The following is a 21,223-nucleotide window of genomic DNA, read 5'->3' as shown; positions in this document are numbered from 1 at the left end:
GAGTCGGTTATTGGTTGAGTTTCTCTTCAGGTACGGTTGAGCAATCATGAAATTAAAATGATAAACTTCATTATAGGAGGAGAAAATCGAAATATCTTTTCTGTTAAGTTTTTCTATCGTGGCTTGAGTTTGCACACCGGATATGGTTTTATACTTTGTATTATGCTTTCGGTGCGACACATTTTATGACGGTTTTATCCAAGGTTGCTATGCTGTATGTATATTTGTTCGTTCGTGTTCTTTGATGAACTGTGCGACTTCCTAAAACTTTTGTTTTGATTTCTCATTTTGTTGTTGTAGCTTTTGGCTGGTTATAAAGTGTCTGCTTACAGAGAAATCAAGATGGTACATGTTCATTTTGCGTTCCCAAAGTGCATCATTTTTCGTTTATGAATGTTAATCCAATTTGAGTGAGATGATTGTATTTTCAAGTATTATTTTTTTATTACTTTTTAGATAAAACTATAAATTCTTGAGAAAACGACAATTAGAAATTACCGCTGGAGAAAATACTTATTGCACCCTTCATAATCGACACTAACATGCCTTCTGCTAAATGGATGAGAAAAAAACTTCGAGAGACGATCCCGTCCAGTGCTAAACAACAATCTTGTAAATGTTTCGAATTATGGAGGACGTATTTCCTTCAGGGTACGGACAAAGATCGGTGGAATGATCAGAACGGAGCCATTGAAAAATACCAAATGTAAGCCATGCATATCTCTGTTTATTCTATTTCAATCTTTGCTACCTTCCTACAGTAAGACTTTACACGTTTTTTTATTAGAGCATCAAACGTTTTTGAAGCCTTTCGGATGTTCTTAACTTTTCTAGTTTTATGCCTAAAAATGTTTTTAACATGTTCTTATTTTCACCATTTTATGAGTATTTTTATCCATTTTCCTAAGAAATCGGGTGTATGTTTTAGAGTCCGCAAAGCCTTAAAATGTTCTGAACTTGTTCTTAATATTTTGGCCATCGAAGCCTTAGTTCTTATATAGTTTGTTCTTATAAAAAAATGTGTACCCCTTCAGAGCAGGGAACATTTGGACTCGCAATTTTCTTTAACTAAATTGTAACTTTTAACTTTAGCTAATTATATTTTCATCAGGTTGATTGAAGATTTGAAATCTACGTTAGAAACAAGTTTTTCTTGTACTGGAGAAAATGTGCGCTTAAAACAAATTCAAAAGGTAACTTTCTTGATTTTTTGAAGAACGACAATTTTTATCGATTCGAGGCTCTCCGGCCCTCCCCAGTCTTTTAGAATGCACAACGATAATTATTTAAAAATCGTCTTCCAAAATATCCTAATCAATTTTTCAGTTTTTAACAATTGCTGATTTTTTTATTTATTTTTTCAGGATACCGTAAAAAACATCATTCGTTGTTTAACATATCGTATCGATGCCATAAGGGTAAGAAAATATTGTTTTACGAATACAGCAAGTCTTATCAAGGAGCTAATTGCACCCATTAAAAAAACATATAAATTTTGAGTATTTTTTTCATTTTTAAGTATAGCAGTTACCACCTAGAGATGGAGTCTTTTCCCTCTCAATTTCACACTAGAAATCGAAAATATTAATAAATTGAACATATTTGGAACTTTTCTCTTCTTTTTTTTTCAGAATCCTGAAGAGAAAAAGTGGATGACTGTACATGAATTAGACAAAATCAAGAAAAGTAAGAGTTTTTTCACGTGATATATTTTTCGCGACTTTGCATAAACAAAATTTGTTGAAAATATCGTTTCGGTCCTCCTGATCTTTATCTTTAGTATAAAGGCTAACCTGGTTAGCCTTTATACTTACGATTACGAGCTAATCGCACAATGGCTGTCACTACTTTTTCCCGGTTAAGAAAGTAAATTACAGAAATTACACTGAGAGTTTTATATTTTTCTCTTCTCTTTATGTCTTTCTTTTATTGTTGTTTATTGATTTTCTTTCTCACAAAATAAATTTCGAATGCAATTAAAACGTTCGATGCAAAAAAATATATAAGAATAAACATTAAAATCAATTTTGTAAACATTAGCGCGGCATTGGAGAGTGTGATTAACGATTAATTGCTCTCTACAGGATGCAATTAACGATTAATTGCTCTCTTTGAGGGCGTGCCAAATAAGAAAAAATAACCCATCGTGCGATTATATATTAAATTATATTTTATTCCAATATCGTAATTTTCTACTCACCATTTTCAGTATTCAAGAATTTCGACGAATGGGATAGTTGTTTTCCGATCCTTATACTCGAAGAAACGACAAACACTTCAGTTGTAAGGTAAATAAATGTCTTTTTAGACCTTTCATTGGTTGTTAACCTTCACTGAGTTGTAAAAAAAACAGTTAGAATTTTCAATACCTTGAATTTTCATTCCTCTAAAGGTCTTTCTAAACTACGATCGGTGATGAAGATGTCGTATATTTTGAATTTTCATGTAAACTGAAAAGCTCTTCTCTCAATTCTCCAGCCTTCTCAGCCAAGATAGTGGAATGGGTGAACTATACTCATCAGAAGAAAACATCAATAATAATAACAATAATAATCATAACTCGGAACACACTCTACAATCAAAGTTACCTCGACAGCCCGGATTAACTCGGCTTTCTATACAAATTCATAAATTCGCTGTCAAAGATTTGAAGAAAGTTTGTGATCCATACATCGCTATTTCCTTACGTGGTGAGTTTTTCCTCGGTGTTGCCATCATTCTTGGCCCTTCTTGTGCATTCTTCTGTATACTGTTTACTAAGAAAGGCTTGTCTATATTCAGGTGTCAAGCTCTAATGTTCTATCCATGGTGTTTTAAGGTTGCTGAAAAGACTAACACTTTTAATGTGAAAACTAAACCGCTCATTTGAATTACATACAGTTACCTGGTTTTTTAGCATATTAACTATTAAGTTTCCACTTAAGTTTAGCAACAGATTCTCATTGATTTCTTACGTTTTTATCTTTAGATCGTGATTCAGTGAATCTTGCGGATATCCAATACACAAAATCCTCCACCCGTACTCAAGATTATCACGCAGAATTCAATAATTGCAATTACGAAGTACAGAGATATGTAGAAAAAATACCGAAAGGTAAATAAATATTCATTGTTTTGAGACTATTTTCGATGGATAGATGGTCCACAGTCTTCCTTTTTGATATTTTACTTAAGAACTGGTAAGGGCCTATCATGATAAGGGTGAGCTTTAGAGTTTAAAAAATGTTTTAAGAACAAAACAAGTGAAAAGAACAATCCGGTTCAATTTGATTAGCCTTCGATAACTTTTCATTTCCATCCCTAGCGAAAAGCTATGGAATGTTTTGAAATTCACCTTTTCGGAGGTTTGAAATATTTCAAAATTCGCCATTCCGTAATATTTTTTATTAATTTTATTTTGTTTATTTTGTTTTTTTTGCAGGAAGTTCAATATTCTTTGAATTGAGAAGTTCAACCGACAAGAAGACGAAATATTATTCTGTTCTAAAACGAGAACAATTTGCAACTGGTCGAGGCTATCTAGAAATGTTAGGGTTTTGGAATCTTCTTTTTCATTTTTAACTGCTTTTTAAACGTTTTAAACACCCCTATCTCACAGCCCCGATGGAACTTTCTTCCTCAGTGGGGATAAAAACTCCTCTTGAAATCTAAACGGGGATAGAAATTCTATTGTTCCAAGGTTAAAAAAATCCAGTGGGGATGGTTTCGGAGTGCAATTTTTAAACATTGACTTTCCAATGGGGATGAAATCAAAGTCAATACCCCAGTGGGGCTGAAATTTCATGGTATATCCCCATCGGGGACGAAATTTTTGCGAAATTTTCCAGTGGGGCTGGGGTCCCAGAGGGTGTGTGACACAGGGGTGTTTTTAACGGCATGTCTCTTCTTCAAAATTATCTCAACGGCCTGTAGTTCTATTAAAAAGAAAATATTTCTTTTCATGTTTTTGTACTGAAGTATTGATCAAACATTTCGTTTTTCTTAATCTTTAGATATAAAGGCCCTGTCGATTATCACCACAAACAATTACGAAAGGTATCTCAAAAGAAGCCACTGTATTGTCACATTAGTATGACTCTTCTCGACCAATAAAATTTGTGCTTGCTTTTGTTTTTAGAATCTGTAAATTTAGGCTAATCTTTATTTTTTATTACTGCTTGGAAACTTGAAGACCTTTACCCTTTCTTCACGGAAACGTAACCGAAATTTTTTATAAAATCAAACAATACGTGATTTGATGTAGAGAATTCACCTCTTTGAATTTTTCTGAAAATACAAACTGGGAATAGAAAAGTAATGCTCGCTGTATTTGAATTTTTTATTAAGTTTGTTGTCAATTCTGATAAATATTTTTCAAACTTACCTCTACCTTTCTTACGTAAGTTAGAATATTTTTTTACAACGACTCAAGAGAGGTACGATGGTCTGGTGTTTTCCAAATCTTTTTCACATTGTAATTTTTTTATAATTTAGTGTAAATAGATATATTCTTTCATTATTTAGGGTCCGATTTATACGCGATAAAATAGAAACATAAATTATTGAAAAAGTTTCAAATGAGCAAATGTAATATTTTTGGAAAACTACCCTGAATCAGAAAGGTGTGATTACTCTGATTTAATCCGTTTCTTTTTTATTTGAAGTATTTTGAAAGATGAATCCCACGAAACCCACGAAACCAACTTCACATCGGGGAAACACCAGAATAATGAATTCTGGTTATTCGGACGGCCGGCTACTAATAAAATAACCGAAAATGTTATACATTTTCATCGCATTTCTCATTCATTGGTTTTTGAAAGCTCATTGAGATTGAACCACTTGAATTGAATCAATTAATTTTTTCCGTTGAAAAATTATTTCATAAAAACGCGACTTATCTCCTAAAAGCAAGAAATGGAATTGAAGAAAATGTCCTTAATCGAGACCAGACCAGGCCAGGCTATCAGCGGAAAGAATTCATGTTTTTCTATAAAACATTTAAAAAGATTTTAAGCCTTAAGTTTTAATTGTGTGTGAGTACTTTTGCACAAATTATCATCACTCTCAATTATCTTTTTTTTTTTTTTTTACAAACACGAACAATATTCAAATGTAATAATCTATCTCTACAAAATTTATAAAACAATTTAATTTAAAGTAGGATAGGGTTACTTTTTTCAGTCCAGTTCACTTTTACAGTTTCTACTTGTAGCAACGGTTTTCTTTTCGAGAATTTTGATGGACTCGACAAGCGTGAGGCTTTGTGCCTGTGTAGGTATCACAAATCAAACCAATCAAATCATCGCCCGCGCGGTCTTGAATTTGCCATGTGTGTTGACCGTTCAACGTGACCCATGGAACAAAACCATGTTTAGGTGTCAAGTTATTGGTTTTGACAGCGAATTCATGCTCATACTTGTTGCCCATTGAAGATGTAGCGCATAAAAGAATCTTATCAAAATCCACTTTAGTGGCACTGGCACATGCACGGGCGTTGGCCATGTTGGGTCCACTTTCTTCAAGACAATGAATAAAAGGCATGAAAGCAGCTTGATCGTGTAATAGATGAATAGCACATGTTTCCACCAAGTTCATCTGGCATTCAACTTCACCGTGTTGGCAATCAAACGCCCAGGTACCGTTTGGTAGTTGTGTTTCGTGTGCATTTCCGTAAGGATACAAGCCAATTTGGATAATACCGGTCGAGTAAAGAGTTTGGTAAGCAGGCCAGATTTGTTGTTTGATCATATCTCTGCATCCGCCGCATTGACTCTCATAATATAATTCAAAGATAACGGGTTGTGCATCCGCAACTGTCTTTGAACCTTTCTGTTGTTGTTCTTTTTGAAGTCTGCAATAAGCTTGGACGCCACATTGGATAGCTGTTTCTTCGTTCTGACACCAATAAGATTCACCTTCGTGACATGGGTCTTGAATGCTGGCTGAATTGGCAACTGCCAAACAGATAAGCATAGAAACGTAGGATAACATAACCATTTTGTTCGACTCTGTGTTGTATATTCCACACAGAAAGTACGATGTCAAGGAATGCACTTTTTGCGTCTTTTTATAACATAGATTTGTTTGACAATTCAAATCTCATGTTTCATGAACGTATATTGTTTTGGTAAGCATCAGGAAAAACATGTTTTGACTTATCGTGAAACTCAAGATGAGTTATTGTGAAACTGGAAGGCGAGAGGGTCTCACAATAGCTGAAAAGATGGAGGCAATAGCTGAAAAGATGGAGGGCGTAAGGTTGCATATAAGGAACATATGTGTGACAACCAAACGTTTTGTTTGACCTTGAATTATATGATGCACTTTATCTTATGGAAATGAGTCATAATTTTATATTCATAATTGTAATATTCAATATCATCTACCAGGCACATGTTAAACATATGACAGATACTAATATCATAGAAATCTTAAAAGATCAGATTCGGATTTCGCGGGGAAACATTTCTTCTTTTCAATGCTAAACAATGCATTCATGCTGTTTGTTGAAACGTAGAAATTTATCAGATTTGTTTTAAAACTCCACAACAAGTGCACACGTCTATAAACAGGATATAAACCAACCATTCTGTAATGTCCGAAGGTCTGGCTAGATCCTAGATGGCATGCTTCGGCTGAAAAGTGGGCCGTGGTTCGGTAGAAAATCCTACCTAGGTCACATGTTCAGCGCTTGACCAATCAGAAGCTTCGCTGATTTTCGATAACAATAGCAACAAATTTTTTACGATATTCATTTTTTGGACTTACCTTGGAGGTCCTATAAATTAACCGATGTCCGTCCGTCCGTCCGTTCGTTCGTCCGTCTGTTACCAGCTTTTCTCGAGATTGGCTCATTAGTTTTTTCTGATTTTTGGCACAATGATGCAAAATGGTAATGCCCAAAATGTGACGGAGCCCGATTTAAAAAAAAAATCGTTTCCGGCCAAAAATGCCGGAAATATGCCGGAAAAACCGGTTTTTTGGCATTTTCTCGAGATTTCATCATTAGCTTTTTCAGATTTTTTGCACAAAGATGCGTATTAGCAATGCCCAAAACATGGCAAAGTCCGATTTTTGAGAAAAATTCTTTTCCGGCCGAAAATGTCGGAAATATGCCAGAAATCGCCGTTTTTGCAGATTTTCATCGGACTTTTTCCTTACAATTGGTTGTTTTTTCACAAAAAAACATTGTTAATAGCAATGTCCACGATCAAGCATGGTTCAATTGTCAATAAAACTGATTTTTGAAGCCACAGAAACAGAACATTCTAAAAATCGCCGGGCGGCGCCCGGAGCGGAAAGCCGGAACAGCCGATTTCGCCGGAAAAAAAACGGTATTTCTTGAATTTCTCGAGCTGTACTTTATATTTCTTTATGAAATTTTGCACACTGATGTAAAATGATAATACCTAAAAAGTGACGGAGCCCGATTTTCGAAAAACATTTTTTTCCGGCCGAAAATGCCGGAAATATGCCGGAAAAACTGTTTTTTTGGCATTTTCTCGAGATTTTATCATTAGTTTTTTCTGATTTTTTGCTCAAAGATGTGTAATAATATTGTTCAAAACATGGCCGAGTTTGATTTTTGAGGAAATTTTTTTTCCGGCCGAAAATGCCGTAAATATGCCGTAAATCGCCGTTTTTCTGGATTTTTATTGGACATTTTTCTTACAATTGGTTGTTTTTTCATTCAAAAACATTATTAATAGCAATGCCCACCATCAAGCATGTTTCAATTTTCAATAAAATTGATTTTTGAAGCCAGAGCTATTTAAAAATCGCCGAAACAACCTATTTTTGCCCGAAAGACAGTATTTCTTGAATTTCTCGAGCTGTACTTTATATTTTTTAGACTGGAAAAGCCCTTCAAGCTTTACAGAAATGAGTGATATAAACTTTTGCTTGCTTGCATCCTTGCGATATTCGTGACTGGAAAGTAAAAGAAAGTCAACCCAAAAGAATGGAACGAGTTTCGACCAAAAAGTCTCTTTTTTCCGTCCACAGGATATTTTTCCAATAAAGTAGTACTTCAAAGTTTTACCCTAAACTGCAAAAACTAAAGCGTTTTTTCTTTGTTGGGTGAAATCTGAGCCTAAGTCAAAATATCCATTTTGTCAAGATTGTCTGATAGAATTGCGTGTGTATTTATTAATGTATCATTGTCTGATCACAAGCAGCACGCGAGGTTCAAACACTGTATTAAAGATGAATAAAGTTTATTTGACATGGTTTGTTTTACTCCTTGGGTTATGCCTGACTCAAGTTGAAGCAAGAAGGTATGATCGATTTCAATTTTCATAAGTAATGATATGATATGTTATCACATGTAAAACATTGGATATCAATATAAAAACTAATTTCCAAGCAAATTCTGATACTCAGATCAATGAAGTATAAACCCGAAGGGCTAGAATCGAATCTTTAACTATTCTAAGGCAAGAAAAAATGAAGCCTTAAAATATGCGCCGTATTTTTGACGATACGGATTGAATCTAGCGATTTCTTTGTTTTCGAGTGATATCTTTCGAAAATTAGGTGTAAATCTTAGTTTCAATCTGTCATTTGTGTTAAAACCAGGCACAGGCTTCAAATCCTATCAAAGAGAGTCGATTCTAGCATTTCGGGCTTATAATTCATTGGCTCAGTAAACTAGCAAGCGTCTGTCTTTCCTTGGACACAGGAACGCGGGAATAATGCTTATAATAAAGAGTTCTTATAAAAAATAGAAATTTCCGCGGGAGAGTGGATTGGAAAGACATATCCAGTGAACATATAGACATAGAGCCCATTGCAAGTTTAATCTGCAGCGAAATACAACGACGTGCTTTACTAGTCTATTGGCTCAGACGCATAGCACGTTTCACTGTAATGGCGTGCGGAGTGCTTTGAATTTTTTATCAAGTTTCTGGATGAATATTAAAGATAAAACAGCTTTTGCGGTTGCCTAAAGCAAACCACTCGCATGAAAATCAAAACTTAAATGTTCAGCAACACCTACCCAGGCTAGGCTAGACAACACCAACTCTCCTAGTCAGGCTACACTCAATACTGTTCTCGCCTCTTTTTGAAAATTTTTGTCAGCTCCACTCCAAACCTAGACTATGTTACAGTCTAAGACGAATCACTATCTAAGAAAAAAGCCCAAAGCCGAAGAAAATTCTCTTCAAACATAGTACCCGGGCAGTAACTTTCAGCACTCTTTGATTTACTGACGTGATGTAAATTTTCGTGGGAACTATTAAAGAATCATAAAAAAGTGGACCGAGACCAAATTTGATTTCCCAGTTTCATGATGCGGGAGTGGCACTAGCTTTCATGAGCGCTATCAGAGTCCATTCAATAAGTTAACAATTCCAAATGCTTCTTTTAGCATAAAAAAGATCGAGACGGTTGGACCATCGAATAATTCATGCTGGGATTATTTTATGCTTGTTCAAAGATGGCCCTATTCAACATGTCAAATTGTTAATGTGAGTAATTTTGTCTATTCCGACATACTCGATTCTCTCCTATTTTTGATGGTTCTGGATTTTGTCTCTCAAAAGAGAACTTTCTGGGAAAATCTGGACAAGGGTTGAACCTGGTACCACAGATTTCTGTAAAGTCCGAAGGGCTGGATGGAGTGCTTTAAGCTCTTCCAAGCAAAAAAAAGTGAATATCGCAAAAAATATTGCTGCTATTGTTTTCGAAAACCCGTGAAGCTTGTTATTGATCAAGCGCTGAAATTCTATCGTAATTTCACGTGACCTAGGTAGGATTTCCTAAATAACCTCGGCACATTTTCAGCCAAAGCACGACATTATAAATCTATGCCTAGTACCCCCTCCTTCGAGCATTGTCGTGCCGTGATAATTATGAAACCAATCACAAACCACTTCAAAGCCAAACCTTCCACTCCAATGAAAATTTTAAACACTTGTTCTTAATTAAGGGGTTTTTATAATGAGACCAACTGTCAATCTTGTTTGGAAAGCCTATAGAAATCAAAGATAGTTTGATTCAGTCACTAGGATAAATCTGATATGGTAAATTGAGACTGAATAACTATACCAAGGCAAACTTAAAATCCGCAATTATAGAAAATCTTTAAAACGCCGAAAAAGCTATACTGCAATTAGCCGTGTGTCCGGGCTTAGTTAGCTAGGCTAATAAACTCCCCTCTAGCACTAGACTAGTTTCTTACTTATTCTGAATTCCTAGGTCTAAGCCCAAAAAAAAGGTCTATCGAATCATTGAGATAAGGTTGTGACTTGATACACTTTTAAATGTATTATTTATAGGCATCTGGCAGTCCTTGCTTGATCCCAGAAAGGATTCATTCATGGACACTTCATGGTTTATGGCCTGATAACATCAACACATACCCAACTCATTGTGGAAACGAAACTTTCGACAACAAAAAAATTGAAGTAAGTTTATTTATAGTGACGAAATGAATAAATCAATCCTCACTGCAAAATATTATACTATCTTTCCCATCTTCACTGAATGTTCTGACTTGAAAACAATAGATTTTAAATCCCCACCCATAAAAAATATGGTAATAACAATCCCCATCGAGTTTCAGTACGTCATTTTTACCCCCACTAGCTGAAAAAATCCTACTGGGTCTGTGAGAAGGGAATGTCTGAATTGTTTTATTAATTTTACGGAAATAATACCAGCTAGCACAAAAACGTTGTTAAAAAAATTAACAGATAGCACAAATGAAGTTTGACCAAAGATCTATTTAAGATATAACAACCACAATCTCGACCAAAACATCACAATGACGTCAACAAATCAAAAAAACACTCCCAATCCACTCTGCACGCCCACATCATGTGCTGACGATCAGAACAAAGAAAGCCTGGCTTGTTCCAAATGCAACCGACTCGTTCACTACATCTGTACAAGGTTACCTCCTTATATGATATCGGTATGTAAAGATGGCAGAAGAAATGGCTGCAATTATATTTGTCCAAATTGTGTGGTTGTATCAAGAGATCTGATGGCTATCAATCCTGGACCTAGGCAATCAATAAAAACGGCTGCCGAACTTGCTAAACTAAAGGAGACGATAAAAGAGAATGAGAAAATGATCAAGACGTTGAAAAACACAGAACACCACCTTCTGGAGATAGTACCGGGTTACCCACGAAAAAGTTCAGACGTTTCCCGACATCTTGAGGCCGAACAAATGTCCCAAAGTGCTTGGAGTTTTGATATTTAGAAAGTAGATATCCGAACTTAAAATTTGAGCTATCACTTTTTAAATTTGACCAACTTGTTCTCTACTTATGAGCTTTTAAAGTCAAAATTCACTTTTCGGAAAGTGTAAAAAACACGTAAAAAAGAGGTATTAAATTTATGCAATCAATTAGAAAATCACTTACCAATTGACTTATTTAACGAGTTTTATGACATTAATAATTAATAAAAACACCTTTAAAAGTAATTTTTGTTTAAAACAAGACTAGTTTTTATAAAAATTGGCGCTTTTGTAGATTTTTCAGATTTTTTTCAAAAACTGTATATCAAAAACGTCTAAAAATACCAAATTTGATACCCCTTTTTTACGTGTTTTTTACACTTTCCGAAAAGTGAATTTTGACTTTAAAAGCTCATAAGTAGAGAACAAATCGGTCAAATTTAAAAAGTGATAGCTCAAATTTTAAGTTAGGGTATCTACTTTCTAAATATCTAAACTCCAAGCACTTTAGGACATTTGTTCGGCCTCAAGACGTCGACAAACGTCTGAGCTTTTTCGTGGGTCACCCGGTAGAGTCTCAAAAAGAAGAAATTTCAGACTTAAAGAAACAGCTGTCTAAAGATCCAGCATTCCATACCGTGGAATACGTAGAAAATAAGCTGGAGAAAAAACTGGAGGATTTTCGTACACAGATTCTTTCCACCATCAAAGAGGAGTGTACGAAATCGTACGAAGCTGCAGTAACTGCCAATAGAGAGACTCTCTCATCCAACGAATGTATTAAGACTGCCGTTAAAGAAGTACATGAAGAAGAAGAGGCAGAACAAAGAGAGAAAGTAAAAAGATCGAAAAACATCATAATCCACGGGGCTGAAGAACCAGCTGAAGATGCACCCAAGTATGCTGAAGAGTATGTGAAGACGCTCATTCAAAACCTCCGGGCATCAAACAATTGTTTAGACTTGGTTCGAAATCTGAAGGAAAGACTCGTCCAAACTGGTAACATTGGGTAGCGAGAAAGAAAAAGAGAACATCTTTGGGAACCTCACCGCTCTCAAGGGAAACAACACGTACAAAGGAATGAGTGTATGTGAAGACCTGACTCCAGATCAGAGGAAAAAGTATAAAGACCTGGTTGCACAAGCAAAAGACTTGAACGAAAATAACAAAGGGAAAACAGATGGAATATTTAGAGTCCGTGGGTCTTCAAAAACGGGTTTGGCATCAGGAAGGTGAAGGCCTCCAACCTTCAACAACACCAATAAATGCAACTGGTAAAAACAACGAAAAAGAAGAAAAATTCGAAAACAATAACGAAATACAACAAAAGCGAAAAAAGAAAAAAATCGACAACATTCCACTGAATCGTATGGTGTCCAACAAATCCAAAGAGAAAAAGAAACTTGTGGATGACATAAAAATCATGTATGCCAACGCAGACCAACTTACACCTGAGAAGATAAACGAACTACAAATCCACGCGCAGAAAGAGAAGCCGCATATCATTGCAATCTGTGAAGTCAAAACAAAGGTAGGTGGGCTAAAACGCATACACGAATACGAATTCTGCGAGTACACACTAGTCAACCATACAAATGCAGATACGTACATAGGACGTGGTATTATAATATTGGCACACAACTCCATCAAGCATCTGATTGTTAAAATCTCACCGGTGCAGTTTGAGGAAGCTTGTACTTTCGAAGTCCGTCTCGCCGACAGAGATTTGTTAGCTTTTGCATGTCTCTATCGTAGCCCAACGAAAACAGATTCATCTGAAGAAAACAATATGCAAAGCTCAACTCGTTCATGAAGACTATTGCCGCAGACAAGAAATACTCTCACAAATGTTTGATTGGTGATTTCAATTTCCCAACAATTAAGGGCTCTGACCATAGTGAATTTTTCATAATTGCCGTGTTTAAAATGTATTTTCTGACTGATGTAACCAACAAAACTATGGTATGTTATACATTTTCTGTTAGACAAACTATTCCTGAATCTGAAAATTCAAAAATTGCATTGGAAAAATTTGATGAAGAAGAAAATGAAGACTTTTGCGAGGAAGAGTATTTCAACTTTGAAGAGCTTAGTTTCGGCGAAGAAAAAACATTTTGAAAATTTTTTCGCAGTAGATGGTGTATCTTTTACCGAACAATAAAGATTTTTGCGGAAAATTTTGTAAATGCTTCTTTATCTCGAAATCTTCAAAACAGTGGTTTATCATCAATTTTTCATCTGGATTTTGCTTAAAAAAACAGTCATAACTTTTGACACATCTTTTTAGAAAAATTTTCCACAAAATTTAAAATAGTTCAATTCTTTGCGGACAGTTTGAAAAAAGTTCGAAACAGAAAGGTTAATTACCCATTAAAACTTAGCACTTTTTATAAAAGAGGGTGATGCAACATATTATAAACATCTTTTTAAAGTTCATAACGTCATTTTTGCAATTAAATTCTTAATTACTCTTAAGGGATTCGATTAAAAAGCAATTTATAAAGGCAATTCTTTGTTAAAAATGTTAAGGAACCTGAAATATAACTTTTATGGTCAAATACCAAAATCAATTTGTGGACTATGGTCAGAGCCCTTAACTGGGAAAATTGGACCACACCGCACATCGAGCAGAGTAAGGAAGTGCATTTTCTAGATGCAATCCGTGACTCCTTTCTACATCAACACGTGAATGAGCCAACACGTTGTCGAGGAACTGATGACCCATCTACGATTGATTTAATCTTCACGGGCGAGGAGAATCAAATATGTGACTTACAATATCTAAGCCCACTAGGGAAGAGCGATCATAGTGTTTTGGCTTTCACCTTTGCTTGCTACACTGAGCGCAAAGTTAACTCAAAGCGATACGTCTTCAACGATGGTAATTATGCTGCAATGAAACAGTCTCTTGTAGCACATCAATGGCAAGAGGGATTACTCAATGCAATGGACATAAAATCTGTAGAGGAAATTTGGGAATCATTTAAAAACAAATTATTAGAGCTTAGAAATCAATTTGTTCCATTGAAAGAATTTGATTGTCAGAGCTGGAGGAGCAAGGGGTCTATACCCATTAGGAAATGATCTTCAAAGAGAAGTAAGCGAAAAAAATCGATTGCACAGAAAATGGGCCCGAGCCTTGTGTCCAGAGGAAAAGAGTCGCTATCGGCTTACATATGTTACATCACGTAACAGGGTAAATCGGATGATGTCGCAAGCACATAGAACATACGAACGAAACATATGCACTAAAGCCAAAACGAAACCAAAGGTCTTTTGGTCGCATGTAAGAAGTAAGATGAAAGCTGCGACAGGTGTTTCGTCACTTCTCGAGTCACCTAAAGACAAGTCATCACTACGTCACGAAGACTACGAGAAAGCAAACATTCTCCAAAAACAATTCTGCAGTGCCTTTACCATCAAGCCTGAGTGAGAACTTCCGGAATTTCCACGAAGAACAGAACAAGATATTGCAGACATCATTATAACTAAAGATATGATAAGTAAGAAGATCAAAGATCTGGATACAAACAAATCTTTTGGTCCTGATGAAATACATCCAAGAATGTTGAAAGAACTTGTCGACGAAATTTCCGAGCCCCTTTCAAGGCTTATGAATAAGGCACTGGTTGAAGGGGTACTACCTGAGGATTGGAAGGTTGCTCACGTCACGCCCATCTTCAAGAACAAAGGCGCGCATAACTTGGCCATCAATTACAGACCAGTGAGTTTAACATCCGTGGTTTGCAAGCTGATGGAGTCGATATTACGAGAACATATCACAAACCACCTGACAAACTTAAACCTTTTATCAGATAAGCAGTATGGCTTCATCAGTAGACGTTCCACTGTTACTCAACTATTGAAATATGTCGACAGGTGCTGTGAAAGTATATCAGACGGAAAAGTTGTAGACTGCATCTATTTTGATTTCGCTAAAGCATTTGATACAGTGCCTCATCGTAGGCTTTGCAAAAAGCTAGAAGGGTATGGCATAGTTGGATCAATAAAGAACTGGATTTCATCGTTTCTGAGTAGAAGAAAGCAGTTGGTAAAAGTAAACCAAGCAAAATCCAACATAGATAGTGTATTAAGTGGAATACCACAAGGAAGTGTCTTGGGCCCTCTACTCTTTGTACTGTACATAAATGATCTGCCTGACAAGGTGATTTCGGATCTGCTACTTTTCACAGATGATACAAAGATCTTCAAAGAGGTAGTTTCAGTCCATTACTCCCTTGCCATACAAAGTGATATAGACACACTCGAAAAATGGTCCATTGATTGGCTATTACAGTTCCATCCGGATAAATGTCACGTTCTTACAATCGGCAAATTCGTAAATATAAAACACGCTCATCCGTATCGTCTTGATGATATTCAGCTGCACGTATTTGAACAAAAAGACCTGGGTATATTGGTTGATGCTGAATTGACATTTGAAGACCATATAGCCAATCAAGTAAAAAAAGCCAACTCAATGCTTGGTGTCATCAAACGAGGTTTCACCAACTTAACTCCAGAGATCCTCCGTACACTATACTCAACATTTGTCCGACCACACCTTGAGTACGCACAATCATTTTGGTCACCAAGATTACGTAAACACGTCAACTTACTCGAGGGAGTGCAAAGACGTGCAACAAGATTGGTCCCAACGTACCGCAGCCTTTCATATAGTGATAGGCTCAAAATTCTCGGCTTACCAACACTCGAATTTCGAAGACGATTATGTGATATGGTACAGGTTTACAAACACCTCCACTACTACGATAAAACAACAATACCTGACAAGTTGACTAAACGTCCACGTCCAAATCGAAGACACCCCCATGAGCTTCTACCTAACTTCGCAAATTACGGTTTCCACGGACCTCAAACGAAATCCTTTTATTACAGATGTGTGCCAACCTGGAATAGACTGCCGAGAAATGTCGTTTCAGCAAAGTCTATAAAGACCTTCAAAGAAAACCTCAACGATGCATGGGAAAACCACCCCTCAAAATACGATTCAAGAATAGTGTAAAATAAGATCGGTTAGAGGCCCACTGTGAGCCTAGCTTGTAAATCTGTATAATAACAATAATAATAATAACAATCTATTGACACTACAAATCCTCTTCATAAACTACTGAAACCGAGATATTACGATTTGAGATTTCAAATCTTCGTACCACATTGACATTCTATTTTCTTCTCACAAAATATTTAAACTTATAAAAACAAGTAACCAGCTAAATTTGGAGGTTTGTTCATACCTTTAAAACTGTCGCCGCCTAGTACTTAAAGTCTTTAAAGTTGTTTAGATGACAGTGTTCTTCGATCTTGTACGTAGAGCCACTTGCACCACATTCTTTTATTTCATTGATGGTTGTGTTTATCAATGAATTGAACTAAAGGACTGGGTTCAAGTCTGAGTTTTCTTTAACCCCTTGTCAGCCAACGAAAGCCCTGTCAAGGAAAAGGCGGAAATTAAATACTCAAAACGGTTCAAGCTTGATCGTATCAATGATCCCCAATATTGGCAACTAGGTGCGTCTATTTATCCATCACAACCTTGGGTTTAGAACACTGAACGATAATGATGTGGGTGATTAATACAATTATGTTTTTGAAATTTAGGGTTTGGAAGAAGAACTTTTGATGAAATGGCCAAACCTTTACGAAGAAGAGACAGTGGACAGTTTGTGGTAAGGCTATATATCAATTTGTTATAAGACAAATTAAACAGACTTTAGACGATGTTATGGTCGATATCGATGTTATGTTACGGACGAAAAGCTTTATTGTGCACAAGTACGGTGCTGGAGACTGAATTCGTTCATGACTGTAGAAAAGTCCAAACCGCCAAAGCTATCCAACTCACAAAGATATTCCGCCACAGAGATAGCAGGGTTATGTTATTAAAAATTTCTTATTTTTGTCTAGAAAAAACATTTTGATGAAATTTTGAAAAAGATTACATCAAAATTTCAAATTAAGACCATTGTAATCAGTTTCTAATTCTTTTTTAATTTTAGGTACATTAAAGGAAAAAATTTTGGCGGGAGTTTAATTTGGCGGATGACCGAAAAAGTTTTTTCAGAGGGAATTTAATTTGGCGGTTAACTTGAAGAATTAAATTTGGCGTGAATTTAACTTGGCGGACGAAGGACATTTATGTCCAAAAAACGCCATTAAAAAAGGAAAAACCTGTTTAAAGCCTGCAATAGCATACATTTGGGGGAATAAATAGAGCAACTTAAATTTTGCCGGAATTTAATTTGGCGGATGACGGAAAAAATTAAATCTAAATTAAATTTTAAATTTTCTTCCCAGCTAAATTTCTTCCTTTCATGTATCTCATCGTCATATCCAATGATAGTCTGCTGATTTCAAATACTCTAACTGACCATCCGCCATTTATGTAGGCTTCACGCACCCCCTCTGGTATGATTTGATATATAACAAAATATATTCTGGGGATGTGCGCAGCCTACCTTTTATGGAGTTGCTTACTCCACAATACCACAATTTCATTGATTTCACTATAACAACATTAATTAACAAAGATATTACTGCAGAATCTTCAGCGTTCAGCACCAGTATTTTCCTTTTTTACAGGAAACACGAATTTGAAAAGCACGGCACATGCGCACAAAGTCTTGAAAGTTTCAAAGAACAAAGAAGTTACTTCACAAATACTTTAGCTTATTTTGATAAATGGAACGTCGCTGAGTAAGTTAATTACCCTTTTCAGCTGTGTACTTTCTGAGAAAAAATTCTGAATTTTCAAGATCTCTTGGATTGAATGCACACTACTATCAACAATCTAAAATCTCCAACTTTTAAATGTGAAATGAAGCTCAAATTGGACAACATTAGCCAAAAAATTTACAATAAAAATGATTACGACAAACTTGACCTTCTCAAGCATTATACGACTTTCACTTACATTACAATAAAGAACTTCTACTTTGTTTTTGTTTCAGTGTTCTTGCTCAACAAGGAATCTTACCTAGAATCATTCCATACAAGGTATTGAAATTGAACGTTTTCTTAACTCGAACCTTTATGACTCAAATGTATCCTTTACTCAAATAATTTTTCTCGTCCCTTCAGTTAACAATGCCTAAAACTTACTCCATAACTCGAAATTTCCTTAAGTCGAACAAATTTGTGTTGCTCTGTGGAGATTAGAGTTATCGAGACTCCACTGTACAACTAAAATTGCTTTCCTTGCCTTGTTTTTGCCTCTGTTTTTGCTATTTCCTTTTAACCATATTGAAAAACTTTTCGAGCTTGCTTTCTCAAAATACCTATCATGGAATTTAACCACAACCAATTTAACAACAGCAAGTTTACCATCTCTGTTTACATTATTGTCCAGGGGGTTTTCTTTGTTTTTGGTAGGTTGGCTAATGAAAAATTAAACTCTGGCGATTTCTAGATTCTAGGCCGGCGAAGTCTTGGCAGTCCTTGGCAAGTGCAGTGTAGTGATTAGCGTAAATATGTACATGAGGCAGCGAACCGAACTTGTCAATTGGTGAATTGTAATTTCTTTCGTGCCTTGGACCGACGAAATTCGCCGTTCGCCGGGCCTAAATAACACACCTGATTGTCTTTTACTTTGTTCATTAGGCTTCAACTCTGGTTAATGCTATCCAAAAAGGTTATGACAAGATTGTTTGTCCTGGGTGTGGTCACATCGAGGTAACAAATATAAACTTTCTTTCTTAGATTTTTTTCTTCATACCTTAGGTGCTTTATATATTTCTTAAACTAAAACATTGAAATAAGATTTTAAATTTTTAACCTCCAAAAACCTTCTTTACTTCTGAGATAAATATTTTCTATGCTCTTTCTCTCTAGCAGGTGTATGACAATTTGAAATCTCCAAAAATTGGTTCTTCCAACCTTAGCCGTTTCTTTAATCGATACCCTTGTCTCACAGTCCCGGTGGAACTTTTTTCTCAGTTGGGATAAAAATTCCTCTTGAAATCCTAATTAATGGGGATAGAAATTCTATTGTTCCAAAGTTAAAAAACCCAGTGGAGATGGTTTTGGTGTGCAATATTTAAACATGAAATTTTGAGTCGAGATGAAATCAAACTCGATTTCCCAATGGGGCTGAAATTCAAGGGTATTTCCCCACCGGGGACGAAATTTTTGCTTCATTTTCCAGTGGGGCTGGGGTCCCAGCGGGTCTGTGATACAGGGAGTAATATTGTGATTTTAGAATCGTGAAAAAGAAAAATCAGGGACTGGATACGAGTTTGGTTAAATGTGAAGAAATAACAGAATAATTATTACAAACTCAGCAAAATGACTTTTTTTCATTTTTCCAGGGTTTTGGACAAATCTTATCTCAAGTATACATGTGTATCGATCAAGCCGATACATTGGTGAATTGTCCAACATGTGAGAAAGAATGCCACATGGATCAACCTGTGTATTATCAACCAAATCATCCAAAGACCTTTGTAGATCCATCGGTCAATTCAGTTTAATTTTCAACTTTAAATATTTTTCTTAGCAAAAAGTCCTTCCATATAGAGGACAATTTACTTTTATAGTGTGTATCAATACCATATTAATCCTTCTTTTGAAAAAACATTCACATTATTATATCAATTCGTTTCAGCTTTTTAAATATACTATCAATCAGAAAAAAAGAAGAAAGTTTCACGTTTTATTGCAGTAAATTCAATTCAGGCTCATCCCAGATTTAAACCCGAGTGGAATGAAGAGTGGTTAACATTAATTTTAGCGAATTTGAAATACTGATCAATTTGCGTAATTTGAGCTTTTTTCAAGCACAGTGGAGTGATTCTAAATTTTAGTTGGCGTAATAGCTAAGGATGACGTAGCGTATGAAAGGTAAAATCGGAGACGTGATGCGTGATTCTTTGTCCATCTATTTTTAGCAAATTTTGTGATCGTAATGAAAAAGTAACCCTGAATGGGAATGAAATTCGATCCAAAAACGTTCTCAAAGTTTTCCACTTTCTTCCCAAATTGCCACAAAAAGGTACCCTACAAGGGACTGATTTTTCTATTTTGGCGTTTTTGCAACCCTACATGGGACATAGGTATCCTAACACACCCCTGTGTCACAGACCCGCTGAGACCCCAGCCCCACTAGAAAATTTGGCTAGAAATTCGTTCCCGGTGGGAAAACACCTTGGAATTTCAGCCCAACTGGGAAATTGACTTTGATTTCAACCCCACCCATAACTCAATGTTTCAAAATTGCACTCTAAATTCCATTAGATTATTTAACCTTTGAACAATATAATTTCTAGGTATATGAATTTTTATCCACACTCAGGGAAAAAGTTTCACCGGGGCTGTGAGACAGGGGTGTATGACGGACCTTTTTTTTGCTATAATACCCACACACCCCGGGTCTAACTGGCACACAACATTGTTTAGACATTCATCTACTCATTTATAAGGATAGAATGTATCTTAGATCCTTCAGTTAACTGAAATGGTCTAATCAAAATAAAGCCTAATGATAAATTACCTACAGTGTCAGTAAAAAATATTAACAAACTTCTAATAAATTGTAAGTATTAGTTTTAAGAAACTCCCCTCATAATGGAATTCTCTATGCGAGCAATCATCACATAGGCTCATTAATAGAAGCAAATTTCTGTCCCTGGAATTCCTAGGTCTGTTTCAAAAAGATGGCAGTCCTCGCATTTTGATACCTTGCCCCTGATGGAAAAAAGATCCAGTATAATGAAAAGTGACAATACTTTGTTGGATAGATATCTTTGAGTGGATGAATTCCAAAGCTTTAAATTATCAAAAATGAGTTTTTTTGAAAAATTGCCCGCTCAGAATTATCTTTCGAAAGAGGTAATACTTGTCATTATACATTTTTTCTCTAAGAGCAATGTATCAAAATATTGCATACGATCATTTTTTGGAAAGTCTGTTTAAGATTACATAATCCAACAAGCAAAAAACTTTGTTTTCTCGTGTCAGAAAATGCTGTTTTGCTTTGGTTGCACAACGTTGCCTGTGATCTTTAAAATGCTGATTATTATGCAATTAAAAAAC

The 21,223-nt window shown here is 35.7% G+C and overlaps 3 protein-coding genes across 3 annotated transcripts; 2 read left to right on the top strand and 1 right to left on the bottom strand.

Annotated features, from left to right (window-relative positions):
- The first annotated feature begins 425 nt into the window (after positions 1 to 425).
- On the top strand, positions 426 to 4,557 carry LOC136820082 (axin interactor, dorsalization-associated protein-like). The gene is made up of 9 exons (XM_067076320.1): positions 426 to 706; positions 1,112 to 1,193; positions 1,365 to 1,418; positions 1,632 to 1,686; positions 2,210 to 2,288; positions 2,479 to 2,690; positions 2,969 to 3,094; positions 3,422 to 3,527; positions 3,993 to 4,557. Exons 1-9 carry the CDS (start codon positions 543 to 545, stop codon positions 4,090 to 4,092), a joined length of 978 nt encoding a protein of 325 aa, XP_066932421.1. The 5' UTR covers positions 426 to 542; the 3' UTR covers positions 4,093 to 4,557.
- A 441-nt stretch (positions 4,558 to 4,998) lies between these two features.
- LOC136820083 (gamma-interferon-inducible lysosomal thiol reductase-like) lies at positions 4,999 to 6,016 on the bottom strand. Its single transcript, XM_067076321.1, has one exon. The coding sequence runs from the start codon at positions 5,977 to 5,979 to the stop codon at positions 5,185 to 5,187; it is 795 nt and encodes a 264-aa protein (XP_066932422.1). The 5' UTR covers positions 5,980 to 6,016; the 3' UTR covers positions 4,999 to 5,184.
- A 2,108-nt stretch (positions 6,017 to 8,124) lies between these two features.
- On the top strand, positions 8,125 to 19,829 carry LOC136820069 (ribonuclease Oy-like). The gene is made up of 8 exons (XM_067076308.1): positions 8,125 to 8,258; positions 9,353 to 9,452; positions 10,263 to 10,391; positions 16,796 to 16,863; positions 17,777 to 17,890; positions 18,145 to 18,190; positions 18,794 to 18,865; positions 19,501 to 19,829. The coding sequence occupies exons 1-8, from the start codon at positions 8,134 to 8,136 to the stop codon at positions 19,660 to 19,662; spliced, it is 816 nt and encodes a 271-aa protein (XP_066932409.1). The 5' UTR covers positions 8,125 to 8,133; the 3' UTR covers positions 19,663 to 19,829.
- Positions 19,830 to 21,223: the final 1,394 nt, after the last annotated feature.

Source organism: Clytia hemisphaerica, unplaced genomic scaffold, assembly GCF_902728285.1.
Source record: "Clytia hemisphaerica strain Z4C2 unplaced genomic scaffold, Clytia hemisphaerica genome assembly, whole genome shotgun sequence".
NCBI lineage: Eukaryota > Metazoa > Cnidaria > Hydrozoa > Leptothecata > Clytiidae > Clytia > Clytia hemisphaerica.
Note: the sequence above shows the minus strand (reverse complement) of the source record. Positions and strands in the feature narration are given on the sequence as shown.

Excerpts from the sequence above, each read along its gene's own strand:
- LOC136820082 (XM_067076320.1), top strand. The coding sequence starts at position 543 with ATGCCTTCTGCTAAATGGATGAGAAAAAAACTTCGAGAGACGATCCCG. Across the intron at positions 1,419-1,631 it reads ATCGTATCGATGCCATAAGG|AATCCTGAAGAGAAAAAGTG; the intron begins GTAAGAAAATAT and ends TTTTTTTTTCAG. Across the intron at positions 2,691-2,968 it reads CATCGCTATTTCCTTACGTG|ATCGTGATTCAGTGAATCTT; the intron begins GTGAGTTTTTCC and ends TTTTATCTTTAG.
- LOC136820069 (XM_067076308.1), top strand. The coding sequence starts at position 8,134 with ATGTATCATTGTCTGATCACAAGCAGCACGCGAGGTTCAAACACTGTA. Across the intron at positions 18,191-18,793 it reads CTAGAATCATTCCATACAAG|GCTTCAACTCTGGTTAATGC; the intron begins GTATTGAAATTG and ends TTTGTTCATTAG. Across the intron at positions 18,866-19,500 it reads CTGGGTGTGGTCACATCGAG|GGTTTTGGACAAATCTTATC; the intron begins GTAACAAATATA and ends TCATTTTTCCAG.
- LOC136820083 (XM_067076321.1), bottom strand. The coding sequence starts at position 5,979 with ATGGTTATGTTATCCTACGTTTCTATGCTTATCTGTTTGGCAGTTGCC.